General features: G+C 40.2%; 1 protein-coding gene across 3 annotated transcripts in view; it reads left to right on the top strand.

Annotated features, from left to right (window-relative positions):
* Window positions 1-17,506, top strand: part of NCAPD3 (non-SMC condensin II complex subunit D3) — a 28,843-nt gene that overhangs the window by 3,779 nt on the left and 7,558 nt on the right. For 2 of the 3 annotated variants that reach the window (XR_008235099.1, XM_052786412.1), the window contains exons 7-25: window positions 107-194; window positions 1,521-1,654; window positions 2,379-2,451; window positions 3,055-3,180; window positions 3,367-3,619; window positions 4,142-4,204; window positions 4,379-4,462; window positions 7,146-7,219; window positions 8,107-8,241; window positions 9,020-9,240; window positions 10,705-10,896; window positions 11,234-11,331; window positions 11,462-11,577; window positions 12,996-13,103; window positions 13,644-13,758; window positions 13,854-13,961; window positions 14,981-15,219; window positions 15,971-16,050; window positions 17,358-17,495. Coding sequence is in view for 1 of the 3 variants with exons in the window: in XM_052786412.1 (XP_052642372.1) it covers window positions 107-194; window positions 1,521-1,654; window positions 2,379-2,451; window positions 3,055-3,180; window positions 3,367-3,619; window positions 4,142-4,204; window positions 4,379-4,462; window positions 7,146-7,219; window positions 8,107-8,241; window positions 9,020-9,240; window positions 10,705-10,896; window positions 11,234-11,331; window positions 11,462-11,577; window positions 12,996-13,103; window positions 13,644-13,758; window positions 13,854-13,961; window positions 14,981-15,219; window positions 15,971-16,050; window positions 17,358-17,495 (2,445 nt within the window). In the remaining 2 variants the exon portion in view is untranslated. Of the gene's footprint in view, window positions 1-106; window positions 195-1,520; window positions 1,655-2,378; window positions 2,452-3,054; window positions 3,181-3,366; window positions 3,620-4,141; window positions 4,226-4,378; window positions 4,463-7,145; window positions 7,220-8,106; window positions 8,242-9,019; window positions 9,241-10,704; window positions 10,897-11,233; window positions 11,332-11,461; window positions 11,578-12,995; window positions 13,104-13,643; window positions 13,759-13,853; window positions 13,962-14,980; window positions 15,220-15,970; window positions 16,051-17,357; window positions 17,496-17,506 lie in introns of all 3 variants that reach the window. The other variant, XR_008235098.1, reaches the window with a different exon arrangement.

Below are 17,506 nucleotides of genomic sequence, written 5' to 3'. Positions count from 1 at the left end.
TGAATATTGAATGTTTTCCAGTCAATGAGCATATTTACTTTTAATAGTTGTAGTAAATGTTTCTCTGATGAGAAATGAAGACATCTCTTTGCCTTCTTTTGCTTAGGAATGTTAACGAAGCCAAGTACATTCCTGAGCTGGCCTATCGCGGACTGCGATTACTGTGTTCCCCTCTGCATGGTCCAGAAGATAAGGTAAAAGTTGGACCAAATCTTTAAAATCCTTACTGCAGTATTGAAAAGGAGCAGTTGTTTCTTTCCTTCTCTGCATGTCATTTTTGCTTGTACGCTTTTTACTTTTTACATTAGTTTTACTTTTTGTGCATGTGCTGGGTCAGAGGCAAGATGCTGTTTTCCACACCAGTCCTTATTTCCTTTGACTTGTATGATGATGCATTTTGTGTGCATTGAATTCTGTGCTTGAGTGACTTGTGGCAAATGAATCGGAAACAGAGGATAGCTACAGCAGCATTAGATTTCTGTATCTTAAAAAAAAAAAGAATTCCAGGTCACTGCATTTGCCTGGAATTTTCCTGTTTCCTGCTAGGTGGAGCTCCAGCACTGCTTGGTAGCGTGCTGTGGCATTGGGTTGTGCAGCAGCAAAGCATGATGGGGAAGTGTTATGCGCAGATGATGGTAAGCAGGGTTGATTCTTATTCAGAGAATAGTCTGTCATCATGGAACATCCAGTTCTACCAGAAATGTGTCTGCAGCTTTAAATTTTTTATTTTGTGAAATTGTCAAGCGCACTGTGTCATCTCCCACTTACGTGTGTGCTGCCCCTGTGGATGGGGCTTTTGAGCTTTGGGTGTGACCGTGCTGCTGTGTTTGCAAGTCTGTGCAAACCCACCTGAACTAGTTCTGAGCTAGCAAGCCAGGAGTATTAGCGGCTGTCTAGTCAGGAAAGCCTGGAGCTTAGTGCACACCAACCTGACATATATACCTGTGTGTCTGCCCAGCTTTAGCAGCCTTAGACCTGTGTGTTTCAACCTCCTTGGTTTCTCAGTGCAGCACAAGCTTTTCAGAATTGTTGACATCTGTGGTATCAGGAAGATGTAGTAGCTCCCCTTCTCAGACCTGCCTCATCTTCCCTGCATCTCCTGTTTGACTGCTCAGTGAACGTCAGGATAATGAGGCATGCTGTGGTCCCAAAAGTGTGGCAGGGAGGAAGGAAGCTCCAAAAGTTCAAGTCCACGTGGTGGTAAAAACTTGCATTTAGCTTAAGATGTCTTCTCTCCAAAACCCAATAAATTTCCCCAAATTCCAAACGTCTCTGGCGAGTTGAAGTCCACTGCTTTGGAGGGAATCTGTTGATGTTTTCAGGAAGCCCTTCTTAGGCCTTACTGAACTTGTATGAGAACATCACAACTAGGAAAGATGTTGTGTTTGTTAATGAACGGGTCCTCTTTGAATTATTCTGCTAGGTTTGTTTCAGAATTTTTTCATAAACCTGGTCAGAATGCTTATCCATGGGCTCCAGTTGCTACTGAAATGAACCTGAAAATAACCTTTTCTTTCCAGATTCTTCGTTGTGTCTTCCAGCGAATCCTCAATGTCATTCTGATGCTGGAAAGTGGTGCGGGTTCCAGACGTGCAGTCCTTGCAATCACATCAGCTGTGATCAGTGCCAGGAATCAGGCTATAAAATTCATCAGGTGAAGTACAGAGCTCTGGCACTACCTTTCCTGCGTATGTCTGCTCTTTCTTCTGGCATGCCTTCGCTTTACTGTTTCGTTGATAAAGGGATGAGACAAACTGGCACTGGCTTTGAAGTTGTTTGTGCAGATGAGGTTTAATTAAAATGCCTGTGATGGGAATTTACTGAACTTGCTGGCAGAGGAGAAAGAAGGTGCAGTTTGACAGAAGAGTGGCAGCGAGTGGAACGGACCTATCTTCTGTATTTTGCTTTGTGTCAGTTTTTCAGGTCTTGTGGTTTACTACAAAGTGTTGCCAAGGAAATGAGAGATTAATGCAGAGTTCATTTCTCCTTAGTTCTTTGCGTTCTCCTGCTTAAAGATATGTTTTGCCTATGTTTATTATTCTCCCTGTGTGGGGATCCGTGTTGTTGGAAAGCATAGTTTGTGCAGAGATCCCCAGACAACATGTAGTAAGTAGATTGAGAATAAGGAAGCCTTTCATATTGTCCTTCTACTTGTAGAAAGGTATTGGAAGAAATGTTTTCTGCCTGCAAAGCCAGGTTAACGTGAAAGTAAGCAGGTCTGCTCTCTGACCATATCCTGTTGCACTAGTGCTTGTGATTCCAGAATGCACACGTTTCCTGACTTTTGAAATGCATTCCAAAAGGAACATCCTTGACTTGATTTTTGCTTTGTTATAAAACCGGCCTTATTAAAATTTGCTTCTTTTTCTTCTGTGCAGTTCTGTAGCAGATGAGCTGAAAGAAGTTATTTTTCCTGTTCTTCGAATATTACTGCAACATATCTGTACCAAGGTATGCTCAGCTTTGTTGCATCTTAAGCTGAAGAACTCATGTGTGGGTACATTGCAGTATAGTTAGGAAATCCGTTTTCACAATGTTTTGTAAGGAATGGAAAGATTTTCGTCACTTGCAAATTTCTTGACAGCCTGATTGGGTTTTGTGTTCTTTATTGGAGTTTTCAGACATCTTAAAAATAGTGTCACGCTCTAGGAGAGTACTGAGGGTGAACGCTTCCCCCCTCATTCACAATTGATTGTACCCTACTTGTGACCTTTCCAAAATTTGCAGTTGCTTTTACCACTGCTTTGGTAGAGGAAAATGAGGATTTTGAGAGCTCTTTGCCTAGCTAACTATCTGAAGACTGCCGTGTAGAAATAACTGCCTCTGGATTTAATCTAAGCTCCACCTTTGCCATTGGGAGTTTGCCGTGTGGCTGTGGGTGAGTCCTGAAGTAGTGACCAAGGAAGCTGTGATTGTTCTCCCAGTCATTGCTGAATGTGACCGCATCACCTCATTAAATAAAAAAATTACTTACCTTAAGCCCTGAAATGCCATTTCTGGCTTCTAGAGCAGAGCATCGAAATATCATACCATGTAATTGCCCTTGTTTTTTAGGTCCCAGATAAGGCTGATTATCGTACATATGCTGCGCAGGCCTTGGTGAATTTGCTGAATAAACTCCCTTGTATAGAGTTTGCTGACTTCATGGCTTGGCTTTATAAATACTCACGCAACACTAAAGTAAGTATACCTCCTTGATGTTTCAGGGTTCGGATACAGCAGTATTTTGAAGACGAAGGGTTCAATATCAGTACTGAATAGTATTGTTGTTATTGCTGGTACCTGAAGGCAGGCAAACTGAGTAGGCAATGCCTGTGTCTTTGCTCACATTAACAGAGAACCTTGCGTGCTTTTTCTTCCAAACAGGTTGTCTACAGAGTGTTTGCTCTTGATGTAGCGTTAGCTTTGCTGGATGTGCCCGAGAGGAACTTGGACAGCTCCTTGTCCCTGGATCATCAGAAGTTTCTAAAGCATAAGTTTTTAGTACAGGTCATGGTGTTTGGCCGCTGTTCGGACAAAGCACCCGTGGTCCGTAGCAAAGCTTTAAGCAGCTTTGCCCACTGTCTTGAAATGAAAGCTGCTGCTACCTTGGAGAGTATACAGGACTTATTACAAAGCTGTAAGTATTAAAGATAAATTAGATAGTGAAAATATTTCTTGAACTTTCTGGGGAATAATTACTGGGAGATAGGAGAACTAGTTGTCAGCAACTTAAAAATCTGCACATACTGTCCTTGTGTATTGTGTCATAATGAGACATAATAGGCAAGTCTTGTTACTCATGAAGCCTGATATTTGGAAGGGATTTATCCTCGTATATCGGTTCTAAATAGATTCCTCCATGAGATGCCTTTGAAGGATATTTACAGACGACTGAAATTGCTCATTGGAAAAAAAAAAAAAGTTCATTCTTGCCTGACAGTTGATTAAATCTTGAGTTGCCTTTTGCTTCTGCTAAGTTGTTTTGTTCGTGATTGGCATTCTGAACTCCCTCAGGTGCGGTAAAGGCCAGATGGCACAATTCAGAAGTATGCACATAGCATCCTACGGTTAGATTACTTGCCTGAAAAAAATTTGGAATGACAGAATATCCAGAATTAAAATACTTCATTTAATTTCTTTTTTTATTTCTTTTTGGCAGCCTCTGACCATACAGTCTTGGAAGCAAACACAAACACTGCGAGTTCGATAGTCAGTGCAGAAGGTATAGAGTCATTCTCTTATAGTAAGTCTCAGTTTTTTCTTGGCATGCCATTTTCTAAAAACATGCATATCTGTAAAGCCGAGGGCATGCGTGAGGTGCTCTGTTTAACAGTAAACCATCTTGCTGAGTGAACATATGCCTTTTTTATTCTGAAACTTTTAACTTTTCTTTCAGCTACATCCAACCATCCACTGAAGACCTTACCAACTTTCAAAACTATTGAGTTAACAGATAGCAGCGATACTGCTGTACTTGATGGTAAGTCAAAATTATACTAGCCTTTTCAGATAACTTTTCAAAATCTTAATTGAAATTAGACTTTCTGAAGTGTATTCATTGTCCATTTTTCAAAGAAAGTGGAGAGAGCTTTTTGTAGAGCTGTTAAAAAACACTTATAGGTGATGAAGGGGGCGGAAGTGCCAGCCATAAAGAAATACTCTTTCCACTCTAGTCTGAAAAATACATTTAATCTTGAAATACTGATGTTCGTTTGTACTAATGTGGTGGCAACACTTGTTGAAAAGCAGGTAATTTATTCTTTCCAAAAAGGATGGTAATTGATGTGGGATATAATACTTGTAACTCCATAAATTTAAGGGTAATTAAATCTCTTGCTCCAGCGCACAAAGAACTAATACATTTTTGCTACATAAAACACAGCACCTTTGACTAGCACTGTCAGGTAGGGAAGAATTCACTTCTCTGTAGCATCAGGTATTGGCTGGAGTTGAAAGCAAAGTGTGAGGTTAAATGCACTGGTGCAGAATGGCCAGCAGCTAGTTCTAATTTTTGATAGCATGAAATCAGCATGTAAGTTCGCTTTTGTGGCCACAGTGTTCCTTCTTTGAATCTCTTCCTTTCTTTTCCTCTTCTGTGTAAAAGCTTTTCTTCCTAACCTTTAGGCCTCTGCCAGTATGTTTGCTCGCAGTTCTTGCTGTTCACCTCTCTTGAACTGCTGACAATTCAATTCGCTGCTTGGTTCGTCTTCTGCATTTGTGTCTTTGTTACGCGTCTCATGCTGCTCTTCACATGGGATCTCTCTCCCTATCTCCATGAGCCAGGCTCCAATCTTCTCCACTGAAAGCTTTCTTTTAAAACATTTCACTGATAAATTTTGTTAATCTGCTCTCAGATAGAAAAGGCCTCCAGGCAACTTAAGGTATTGTGTATTCCCTGTTTAGTTGCAGACTCCTTGTGGCAGAGGATGCCTGGTTTTGTATCTGATACCCAGCTGAGCATACACTTGGCACTTGGCAAAACAAATTAAGAAAAGGATTGGATGAAAAAGGACTGTCTGGAGCTCAAGAGAACAGCGGAAATACAGGGCTCTCCTAGTCAGTGGAGGTGCATTAGCAAAGCTGTCTGGCCCGTGCTCGTGTTTGGCTTATGCCTGTGCTAATTTTGCACTTCTGTGAAGACCAAACAGCTCATATTTTAGAAGCAAAATAAATCTTAGCCAAGGGTAGTCAAAACATGCTAAATGCACAAGGGCAAAGATAAGGAGGGTGGGGATAATCTGCAGGGTGAGGTATGCACAGCAGAATTACTACTGCCCAACAGCATACAAACATTATGTTCCCTTGATAGTTCTCAGCCATTTAGAACTCATGTTTTTTGTTTGGCTGGTGGTTTGGTTTCGGGGTTTTTTTCTCTTTTCTATGTCACTGTGAGTAAAATCAATGTCAATTGGCAAAGCGTGATTATTTTAGCAGATTTGGTCACCTTCACAAGAGCTGGACTATTTTAATGGCAAAATCTTGCAATAAAAATGTTCTGTGCTTTTTCTGTCAAGCTGTTCTCGGGAGGAAGATGCAATTGCAGTTAGCTGCCCATTAAGAAAGCACAGATTAAAGTCCCTTTTCTTTCTTTGGTAAAAAATTATTTTCAATAGTTCCCTGTGACTACTCCTATTTATTAATGGCAACAGAGCGGATCTCCACATGAATCTCTCTAAGTAAGAGATCTCTGAATTTGGCATATATTTGGGAAATCTTACTTAATGCTGTAACAAATCTAACAAACAGCAGTAAACAGAACCTTAAAAGCAACGGTAAAAGGCCATTTGAATGATTCAAAAGGTGAGAATAAGTGATTGTGGCTCTGTGTATTCAGTTGTGTGTCATTTAATAAACTATCATCTCTATTATGTATTTTTCCTGAGAACGTGCAGAAATAAGGATGGATGGCTATGGAGAGTAAAATTTGAGGCCTAACTTGACATTCAGGGAGGGGAGATGTGTTTTGGTTTCCTTGTAGACTCTTAGGTTCTTCTTTGCAGCTGCCATTCTGCAGCCTCAAGGAATTCAGTCAGTTCATAAATGGAGTTATTTCCTCTCTAAAACACAGAAGTTCATATATTAATAATTTATACTCTGTGGAGCTCTGAGGCATAACTCACAAAAGGTTGTAAGCATTCTAAGCTCTCGGCATACAAGTCTGTTAACCTGCCTTGGGTCTGCATTGGTTCCATTTGTCTGTGGTCTGCCCTCAACGTGCTTTTCCCACAGATGGCAGGGTTACCTGCGCTACAGACTTTTGTTAGAACTGTGCATGATTCATCTGATGAGCTTTCAAACTGTGAAGGTAGCCTAACATCTTTTACACAGACAAATGAATACGTCAGAAATTACAGATTTATTTTTTTTCTTTTTGCTGTGTGTATCAAGTGATTTGGTGTCTCACTTTCTTTTGTGGTATGTCCTAAGATATATTTTCTAATGAAAGAACTTGGAAAAATGTTTGGGGTTTTTTTCCCCTCTGGCTTATACCTCATTCTAAATTATTTTGGGTGGGTTTTTGTTGTGCTTTGTTCAGTCCTCCTCTCTTGCCCTCTGAAAGTCTCGGGCAACAAATTGTTGTTCAGTTGAGTTCGGAGCTGTATTCCTCCTAGTGCTACTAAACGGTGATGCGGGTACTTTCTTTTTGTCACGGTTTTGGATAGGAAAAGAAGTCATGGCCATGCTGAGACTGAGAGCCAAGGATGAGAAAACCAATGTGAGGAAATCTGCTCTCCAGGTATGGTGTTTATTGCATGCTTCCCTGTTCTCGGTGATTACCCAGAATGCCGTTAAAATAAATAATTAAGCCGTAGTACTGTAGTGAACTGTATGTAACTTTGCCCACCTGTAGCTTTCTGCTATTCCTGCAGAGTGCCTACAGGGTAAATAATGCAAGCATGATGATGGAAAATTTTTCTAGTACTCTTGCTGGCATTCTCTTATTCTGTCATTTAGAAAGAGAGGCTCTTTTCAAATGTCAATAGGCATTTCAATTAACGACTTCCTTATAAACTGAGCATATTATCTGCTTAGTTTTTTGACCTTGTTAACAAAGAGATTAGGTTATATCCAGCCTCTTTTTGAGGTATGCATTGCTTTGCTTGTTGCTCAGTTTTTTTAATGAAGTCATTAGCTTTTAAAGAGATATGCTTCAATGAAAATTTCGTTTTAAAAAAATATACGTCAGCTGTTGACTGCCTTCCTCTGTTAGTCCCCTTCACCTCAACTCTTCCCACTCAGTTCACACACTGATTTGAGCTTCCCAGTTAAGGCTTTACAATTGTTTTGTTTTAATGCTTTTTGATTAAAAAAAAATCCCCTCTTCCTTATTACCAGGTAAAAGACATGGTTCATACAAGAGACACATTATTTTCAAGGGGAAGTTGTAACACTCACTCTATCCAAATGCTGTTATAAAATCAGAATGACTGAAAAGATTCTTTCTGTTTTATTCTACATCTCTGGTTGTGCCCAGTACTCATAAACTTAATGTGATGTTTCACTCTCGTTGAGATAAATTAATATCTAGTTACAATTGGTAGGGGGTAGGTTGTAGTTTTGATTTGCTACTCAATGCGCATGGCCTGTATTCCCAACAAAGTTATGCTGGTATTTGACTTCTAGGTTTTTATGAGCATCCTGAAGCACAAAGTGATCCCTTGTACTGCAGAAGATTTGTCCACTCTTCAAGATCGTTGCCGGGACCCAGCTGTTTCTGTGCGGAAGCAGGCCTTGCAGTCTATAACAGAGCTCCTCGTGGTGAGAAAAAAATATCATGAATTCTAATACAGACCTGAGATGAGCAAACTGTGGGTTAAAAGAAGGAGGAAGCAGACAAATCTGGTACATGTCAGTTGTTCGTTCAGTGAATTTCATTTCATGACTGTGTTTTAATTTTTTTTATTACCTTTTGACTTGGAAGTCATGACTCATTCTTATACATACTTGTGATTTATGTAGAATGCTTCCAACTGTTGGAAATGTTTATTTTCCTGGCTGTTGATCTGTGTGTCATGGAGAAAATGTTTATGTTGCTGGCCTTCTCAAGTTAAAAAAAAATCTGAATCACTTTACTAAGATGTAATGTGTAGATGATAGCACTGCAATATTTTTCTTTCTTTTCTATTTATTCACAAAGGGTTAGTAACTTAGGTTTGGAGCATAGGGTTTATATTAAGCAAAGCTAATTTTATTTTTGTGTGTGTGTGTGTTAAATGATCTGCTGTACAGCTTTATTGCAATACCGTTATTTATAGGGTTTCAAAACAAATTATTACAGTACTTTAGCAGAAGCACCAAGTAGCTTGATCATAGATATGATCAAATACCTTGTGGTGTCAAGGAGATATAGGTTCCCTTGTCCCATATGCTGCCACATTGCAGTGCTAGTGGAGCAGTATGCTGGGGTTTATTAAAATTTATTTTCAAAGTTAGTAGCTGAATCTGGAGGTTTCTAGGCTTTTGCTGATCTTACCCATGCATACAGGACCCTCTAATGATTTAAAAATGTTTCTAATACAACGTGTGTTTCTCTCAGTCTCAGCACAATAATGTTCTAGTGCAAAAGGCCTGGTTAAATGGAGTGGTGCCTGTTGTGATGGACGCTGAAAGTTCTGTCCAAGAAAAGGCCTTGGATTGCCTTGATCAGCTTTTGTTGCAACATATAAAAAATTACAATAAATTCAGGAGTGAAGATGGAAAGCAGGCTCTAGCATGGGATCTCCTTACCCTCTTGACGTCAGAAAGCCAGGAGCTGAAGTAAGTGCATTTTTCCCTTCATTGTGGGCTCTGATGGCTTTTCTGTAATAGCCCTTTGTCTGATGTATTGGATGTTTTCATTGCCCTTACTATGTTAGCATTCAGGGACAAAATCCAGAATTTTTTTTACCTTTAATCCCATTAGAATACAGAACTTTTCCTTTACAGAAGGAAATTGCCTATTGACTGGAGGACTAAGATAAGAGTATGAGTTTATACTCTCAGTGCTCTCATTCACTGTGTGGCCACAGACCGTTAGGTGTCACAGTTTACATATTGTTTAAATGCACGTGCCGTCTATTGTGCAAGGACAAGAAACTAAATTTATTGGGTGAGGTTTTTTTAAGCTATTTGAATTCCCTGCTTGAAACAGTCAGTATAAGTGCATATTACTGCTAGAGATAGAAACCATCATGTTGTGAGGTGCTTGTTTTGCTCTGACAGTTCTTGGGACAGAGAAGATGTCAAGCATGGACAAGCTGGCAGTTGGTGAGAAGAGTGCAGTTTTCCTATGTGTCTTTGTATTTTCGCTTGCTGCTCTTGTTACCTGTGCTCTCTCCCTGAACTCAAGTGTTCATATACAGGAGTGTTGCATGCTGTTCTTGACATGTTGATAGCAGCATGAATATTTAAGTCAAAAGGAGGTGTTCTGATGACAGAAGTAAGAGAGGATATATAAAGAAAGGAGAACATTGCCTTTTATTAATTCTGATGTATAATATGTTACTTGTCTTATGACAAATAGAGTTATTCTGCCTTTTGCAGAATGCTGTGGGAAGAAGCAGAAGAAATGGGATGACACACAGTATGACAAGGACACAACATTGATTAAAGACAGCTGTATGTTTATTACTCAACAGGGCATAATAGCTCAGAAATAGAAAATGAGATACTGGTTGTGCTGCCTTGCCAATTTGTGAAACTGTCAATGTTCTAATTTGGGCTATTTTATAACATAGTTTGCAGATTCATGGTACCTTCTTCTTAATGACCTTAGAGTACCTTGCAGCTTGATAAATCTCAGAACTCTTTCAACGTGAAGTAGGTAACTAGGGTTGAATAGAAAAATGAGCAAGTTATGGTGCCTTAACATTACTGTATCCTGGTATTAAATAACAACTACTAGAAAGTCTTTATTACAGATTGCTGAAATTATATTTTCTTGATCTGTCATGGTACCAGTTGGACTGTCTATTTTGCTGACACAGAGCACTACATCCATGCTTGTACACCAGGTCTGTAGAGTGTCAGGATTGTGAACAGAAAGACTGAAAATATTGCTAGTAAAATACTTAGTAGGAATCCCTATGTATTCTGAGTAGCGGGAATGACAAGCGATAGCAGCTTTGTTACATTGCCCAGTGTATCCTGGACAGGGATGTTGTTGTTTACTGCCAGTGTCTAAGACCAAGTGTTTTGTTTACTCCTCCTTTAACTTACTTTTCTTTTCTTTCTTTCTTGTAGCCATTACTTGAGCAAAGCTTTTCAAATGTGGTCCAGACAGAATAAGTTCACCTCTACTTTCATTAATAATGTCATGTCTCATGTGGAAACGGAGCATGCTGTACCAGCTTGGATGTTGCTTGCCAAGGTGGTGGGTTCTTCACCCAAGCTGGATTATTCCAAGATCATTGAATCCTGGGACAATGTCAGCAGGTATGTGTGTGCTTTGAACTCCGTGCTCCATTCTGGAGGAAAGAGATGGGGATGAAGAGGAGGAACAAAGCAAGTGAGCACTTTCTGTCCTTCCACAGGCAGATTGCTGTTTAGCTTCTTGGATCACAGTTCTTTATTCAGGCCATTGGTTCTGCAGCTAGGAGGCAAGCAATGGCCTGCACATTTGTTCAGTAACCAACTCTTAAGCTTTTTGAGCTTTCATTTGGTTTGACAGGTCTGCCTTAATAATGCATATCCCAGATGAAAGGATTTTTCTACTGTGATTTGGTGGTGTTCCTTAGCTTAATGTTAGTTTGTCTGCTCTACTATTTTTCAGGCAGCGGAACATGAGCACTGATACTACAGGGCATATACTGTGTGTCATGGGTCATGTTGCAAAGCACCTCCCTAAAAGCACCTGTGAGAGGCTGATTGGTGAGTGGCCCTGAGAAACTGCAGAGGGGAAGGCAGGGTTCATGCCTCCCATCTTAACAGTTATTTCTTCTCCATAAGCAGTTGATAAACTTAGAAAATGCTCATTTTATGTGTGTGATCTCGTTTTCAGATAATATCAAGTGCTGGCTGAGGGAGTCTCACTGTCCCTTGGAGGTGATTAGCCCAGCTGTAGAAACTCTGCAGAAGCTCTGCCATGCGTCTGCACATGTGCCAGAGGAGGCACAGGTGTGACTTAAAAATATGTCTTAAAATAGCTTGTTTCACACTTAGAAGGGCTGTCTCTTGAAGGCAGCTTCTATCTCCAGTCTGTAGGTTGATTAGCTCTCTAAACAAAGAGGATCTGACTCCAGCAACTTGAGTCTTTTCTGCCCAGCTCTCTTACTTGCTTTACTGCAGTTGTGCTGGAGAGTATCCTGTAGCTAAGGACAGACTAGTAAGAAATCTTTCTTCAGAAGGATTTCCCTGCCCCCCTTCCCCCCCTTCCCAAAATACCTTGCATTTGCCTTCTGTCAAAGTTTTCAGAATTCCTAAAGGAGACCTGTTGCTGTGCCTTTATGATAGCTATTTCTCAGGCTTGGTCCAGTTTGAAGCTATAGGTTTATACTATAAGCTCTGATTATTCTATATCAGAGCTGCTGAAGGTACACATATTTCTAGACCTCTTTCATGGGATCAAACACGGAGTTAATAAAATGTCATTTGCACATTTCTCTTTTCTGCCCCCACATGTTCTATGCCATAGCTTTGTTCCACTCCTGTAGTGAGAAGGTGGGCTATCTTTTGCTGGTAAAATAGAGATCTAAGCCTGAGCACAGTCGCAAAGAAGCTAAAACTGATGCAGGTCTCTCTTGCTAATGATTTTTTCTTTGTGTATGTGTTACATTTCTCTTTCAATATTGATGACAGCTATTTTATAATAGGCATCCCAATAAAGTTTAGTAAAGAGTATGCAAAACTGCACAGTCTGTGCTTCAGAAGCCAGGGTGGATTAATGGCTTTTGTTTTTTTCAAACGGGCAGTCAGAAAATCCTCCTTTGTAGGCATAGTCATCACAGTATGTTGGCTTACAACCAAATGCAGGTGTTCCTGTACATTGGTCACTTTAGCAGTTCTAACAGCTTAGCTGCCATACATATATGTATTTAGTTTCTTATGTTACCAGTTTTAGATGATAGAAAAAGAGAAATGATGCTTTATTTTCATCACAATCTGGTAGACAATTAGCTTTTTTGTTTCCCCTCCACCCCTTGGAATTCGCATCGTGTTTTCGTTTGAATGGAACTGCATTTTCCAAACAACATTTAAAAATCCACAGACAACCTCAAGTGTGTTGGATATACATGAAACGGTCATCTAAATCCTTTTTGTTTAAACCTGTGTGATATCTATAATGAAGTAAACTTGGGCCTGTGGATCATTAAAAGCCACATTCTCCAAGGTGTTTTGACACTTGTACACATCCTTTGATGTGCAGGAAGAATTTTAAAGCTCTAAGGCACTGTCTGATTTATTTCAATAGGACTTAAGATTATTAAAAGCATATAAGGACTTTCAGATTAGGGATTCATGTGTGGACAGATATTACAGCTACATTTTGTTTAATTAATAAAGTGCCAAATTATTTTTTTTCAATTATGGAACAGGAGCTGCTCAACCAGGTGTATGGAGATTTAGTATCCACCTGTGAAAGCTGTATTTCGAATATAGTCCTCAAAGAGGATGGAGCAGAGCAGCTGCAAGAAGATCTCTTGGTAAGTTTTGTTCCCCTTCACAGATTGGTCCAAGTATGTAGGGGTACTTGAAATTGGTGTTCCTTAAAGTTCACGCCAATAACTGTGTTACGTAGGAAAATACTGATGTGCACACCTTGTGTGTAAGCTCATCGTGAAATCTGGTATTTATGGGCCTGGGAGCATACAACAGTTTTATACATCAGCAGTTGCTTTAAGGATATGATACCCCATGTATTTTTAATAAAATGACACATTTTTTCCTTTGCTCTTCCACTCATACTTCTTAGATGAGCTGTTTGGGAAATAAGTCTGTAAAACGTGTGGAATGCTTTGAGGAGTATTTCAATATTATTAGTAGATGTGAGGGGGTTATAGCGTATTAAACACACCCACACACCATTTCTGTTTCAAAGCTTCACCTTCTGTTCTCTAGCCACTCTCTTGAAAGGACTGAGGGAATTTTAAGTTGTTTTTGGAGAAGTACCATACCAACTCCTGCTGATTTAATTTGCAGCTCAGCCATTGCCTTTTGACTGCAGTGTTGCTTTTTCTCTGTAGGTGAGACACCTCTTCATCTTGGGTGAGGCTGCACAGCTGTGTCCAGCCAAAGTGGAGAAACGCATCTTTCTTTTGATTCAGTCCATTCTGGCTGCTTCTGTCAACGAGGACCAATGTGAGGGTCTCTCCATACTGCCTTTAATTTTGCATTTACAGACAACATTGTTTACCAGAAAAGCATGTTTTCATTCCCGACCTGTTCTTTTCTAGTGTCTAGTTCTCCAGATGGTGAGGTGATTCCAGCTTCTCAGCCACTGTCCCAGTTCAGAGGATCAGCCATGCCTCCAGTGGTCAGAGCTCATGCATTCATTACTCTAGGTAAGTACCATCCTGCAGTAGAAGCGTGCCCTCGTGTATCCAGTTCTCAGCCTTTCTGATTAAAGTTCGGCTCAAAAGCTGTGTCAGTTGTAACAGATAGTCACAGTGCTCAACATTTGCATTGCCTCAGCTCATAGCTTTTAGCAGTGCAAATATCCATGGTAACAAGTTGCATAAACCATAAAAATTCTGCCGTCTATGTGACTGCTTCTCAAGGTGGTTAATGCATTAGTAGTGATCAATAATTAGCAACGTCCTTCAGAATTGTACTGTCCTTGTACTCGGAGTTGATTGCTGTCTGGCTGAAGGATCATCTTACATGTAGTAAGGTGCTCAACAGAGGATGAAGAAAACTTGATGCTTTTGATGCAGTTTAGAGCAGAATGCCTGCACATAGTGACTTGTTCTCAGCATGAATGAAGAGCTTCTTTGAGAGAAGCCTGGTCAATCTGCATCTCCACTGTTTTGGAGAGTACTAAGTGAAAGTTCTGGTTTCGAAGTACCGCTGTGGTTAGGAACAAGTCTTTTCTCTTGAAGATAGATAGTATTATTTTTTCCTTAACTGCTTTGGGAAGCTTAATACTTTTGTACAGAGCTTAGAAACAGTTAGGGAGAAGTAATGTTAGAATGCAGGCTATTTTATATTAAGTTGGTTTAGTGATGCTCTTAGAGGTGGGTGTCTCCCTGCTATGCCTATGACAGCTGGGGCTGTTCTTTTTAGCTGCTTTGAATAATACCCTGTACACGGAAATAGTTCTCTGTGAAGGAGGGAATTTGGCATAGAGACCCACACTATAGGTCTAAGAGGAGTTTGGAAGAACTCCTTGAAGTATCATTTCTTTGAGAGATCGTGCAGATTGCTCATCAAGTTTCAGCATGTGTTTCTTGTTTATTCCCCTGTTTACTTCCTGACTCCTTTCTTGGCTCATATTGGACTCAAAGGAGGCAGTAAGCTGGGCTGTGGTGGTTAGGAGCAAGAATATATTCACGGCACTGACAGCCTCATCTCTGTTTCACAGGTAAATTGTGTTTACAGCATGAGGATCTGGCAAAGAAATGCATTGCAGCTCTAGCTCGAGAACTAGAGGTGTCACATGATGTGGCTGTTCGCAATAACGTTGTCATCGTTATGTGTGATTTATGTATCCGCTACACATCCATGGTGGATAGATACATTCCCAACATTTCATTGTGTCTGAAGGATCCAAATCCCTTCATCCGTAAGCAGACGCTGATCCTGCTTACCAACCTTCTGCAGGTAAATAGGGGTTCTAAGCATGTATCTGAGAACCTGATTTAAGTACCTCTGTTGCGCTGAATACTGGCAACCTGAGCAGTGGGTGTATTGTTCGTACCTTGATTAATCTACAGTTAATCAAGAAGACTTTAAACTATGTGTTTTGTTTGGGTTTTTTTGCTAGCTAGGCAGAAATCATATAGAGGACACTTAACACAGTTGGATAATGAGATTATTTTTAGTCAATGGTTACCTCTTTTCTTGTCTTCTCTTTGTTTCTTTGAATTCCTTTCAATTTCACTCCTATACGAATGAATATAACAAGCATCACAGCACCTTTTTCTCCTACTGTCTCTGCTTATTGTTCTAAAGATGTAAAGGTTGAGAGGCTCAAGGTGTTTACTCTCCCACTGTTCATATGAAGCCAACCAAGGCAGATTTGGAGTGCATTTGGCTCTGAGAACAGTGTTGAAGAGCATGTGTGCCCTGGGATGGGAGAACAGATTTTTCATGTTTCTACTTTTTTATTGATACCTGTGGTAAACCTAGATGCTTGCCGCTGTGGCAATTATGCTGTTTAAAGCATCCTCCAAAACATTGTCTCCTTGGGGTTTATTTTGTGTGCCTCCAGCTGAAGTTGTATGGCTTGCTCATTTGCCTGATGTACATTCTGCTAGGCTGCATGAGATACTGTCCCGACTACAGTCTGAAGGTTCATACTAGGTTTTTCCTGATTGAGGTTGAGAATTTATTGTCTGCCAATTTCTTACAGGAGGAATTTGTGAAATGGAAAGACTGTCTTTTCTTCCATTTTGTCAGTGTCTTGGTGGATCCAAATCCAGATATTGCCAGGTAAAATACTCATCTGTAAACTAATGAAGGAGTTGAAGATCAGAGATGTACTCAAAACCAGTCCCAGTCTTGCACGTGCAGCGTGCAAAGAAAAATTTCAGTGAGAGAGCAGATGGTTCTCCCGTTAACCTCTTCACTCACACAGTTGTTCATGCTTTAGGGTCTGCAATGGTAGCAAAGGAGTGGTGAACCTCTTTCCAAGTCATTTGAAGGTCCCAAGGTAGCAAGCTATGTGTTCTTGGCTGTCTTCAAAACATGCAGCTCTGCTCTATTTTTGACTCTATTATCCAGAAAAAAAGGAATTTTTGAAACAAGCCTTTATGAAATCTTCCTCATGGTTTTCAGATAGGCTCTGTCTTGAGTACTGGTTTTGTTTTAGGAATAGGATTAAATAGTCTCTTTTTTCTTATGTGGCATGCCTTGTCTTTGTAAACCTTCTACCACATTTTGTAATACTTTGACATGTACACGGAATTATGCATGCTGGCTTTAAGTGCATGTTTATGAAGTTTTTGTAGGTTTCAAAGGCTCAAGCTGCTCTGTTATGTGAGAAATGAGTGTGTGGCACGTTTCTCTAAGGATGGTAGATCATGTGGGGTGCTGGATGCAGAGGAGGCTTGGACACCTTGCTACTTGTTTCTACCTGGAACAATTAATCTGAAGATGGGTGTTTCCAGGGCCATCAACCTATCATTGCTTACTAGTGCATATTCATACATTCTTTTCTCTTCAGTGAGTTTTTGCTATGTAAAAACGTCTTTCCAGTAGATGGTGACATTGCAACATCATGTTCCTAGAGGTTTAGCTAAGGAACACGGTGCTATTTCTTTGGGAGCATTTTTCTTTGCATCTGCATTCAGTGACTGCATCCAGACAAAAACGTGTTCTTCGAGTCTGGGATTGACTTGCACCTCTTGCAGGACTTCTGGTGATTAACTTTTTGCAAAGTACTCTAAGTGTCTCAGACACAATGGAACTTAAGTTATTTAAATAATGAAAGTGTTGTGCCTGGATTCAAGTTCAAATTTATTTCTGTCTCTGTTTACTTTAATGGTAAAAAAATGAAGTAGTATTGTGGATGCTGAAAACGCCTGTCTCTTTCTGGATGAAAAAAGGCTTAAAGTCAATGAGCTGATATCCTTGCTCAAGTCCAAATGGAGCTGGGCAAGAATTAAATGTGGTATGGAGGGAGACTTGGCAGAGGAAAACCATCCTCCTGCTTTACAGCTTGTGAACCCTACACTGTGTTTCAGGAGTGGCTTCTAGAAGCTACCTGCTGATAAGTTCTTTCTTTCCCTCCTTTCCAGGTTTGGAGAGTTCTGCCTGGTGCATCTCTTACTGAAGAGGAATCCAGTAATGTTCTCCCAACACTTCATTGAGTGCATCTTCCATTTCAATAGCTATGAGAAACATGAGAAGTACAACAGGTTCCCCCGGAGCGTGCGGTCAGTTGAGC

This window comes from Harpia harpyja, chromosome 4 (genome assembly GCF_026419915.1).
Source record: "Harpia harpyja isolate bHarHar1 chromosome 4, bHarHar1 primary haplotype, whole genome shotgun sequence".
NCBI lineage: Eukaryota > Metazoa > Chordata > Aves > Accipitriformes > Accipitridae > Harpia > Harpia harpyja.
Note: the sequence above shows the minus strand (reverse complement) of the source record. Positions and strands in the feature narration are given on the sequence as shown.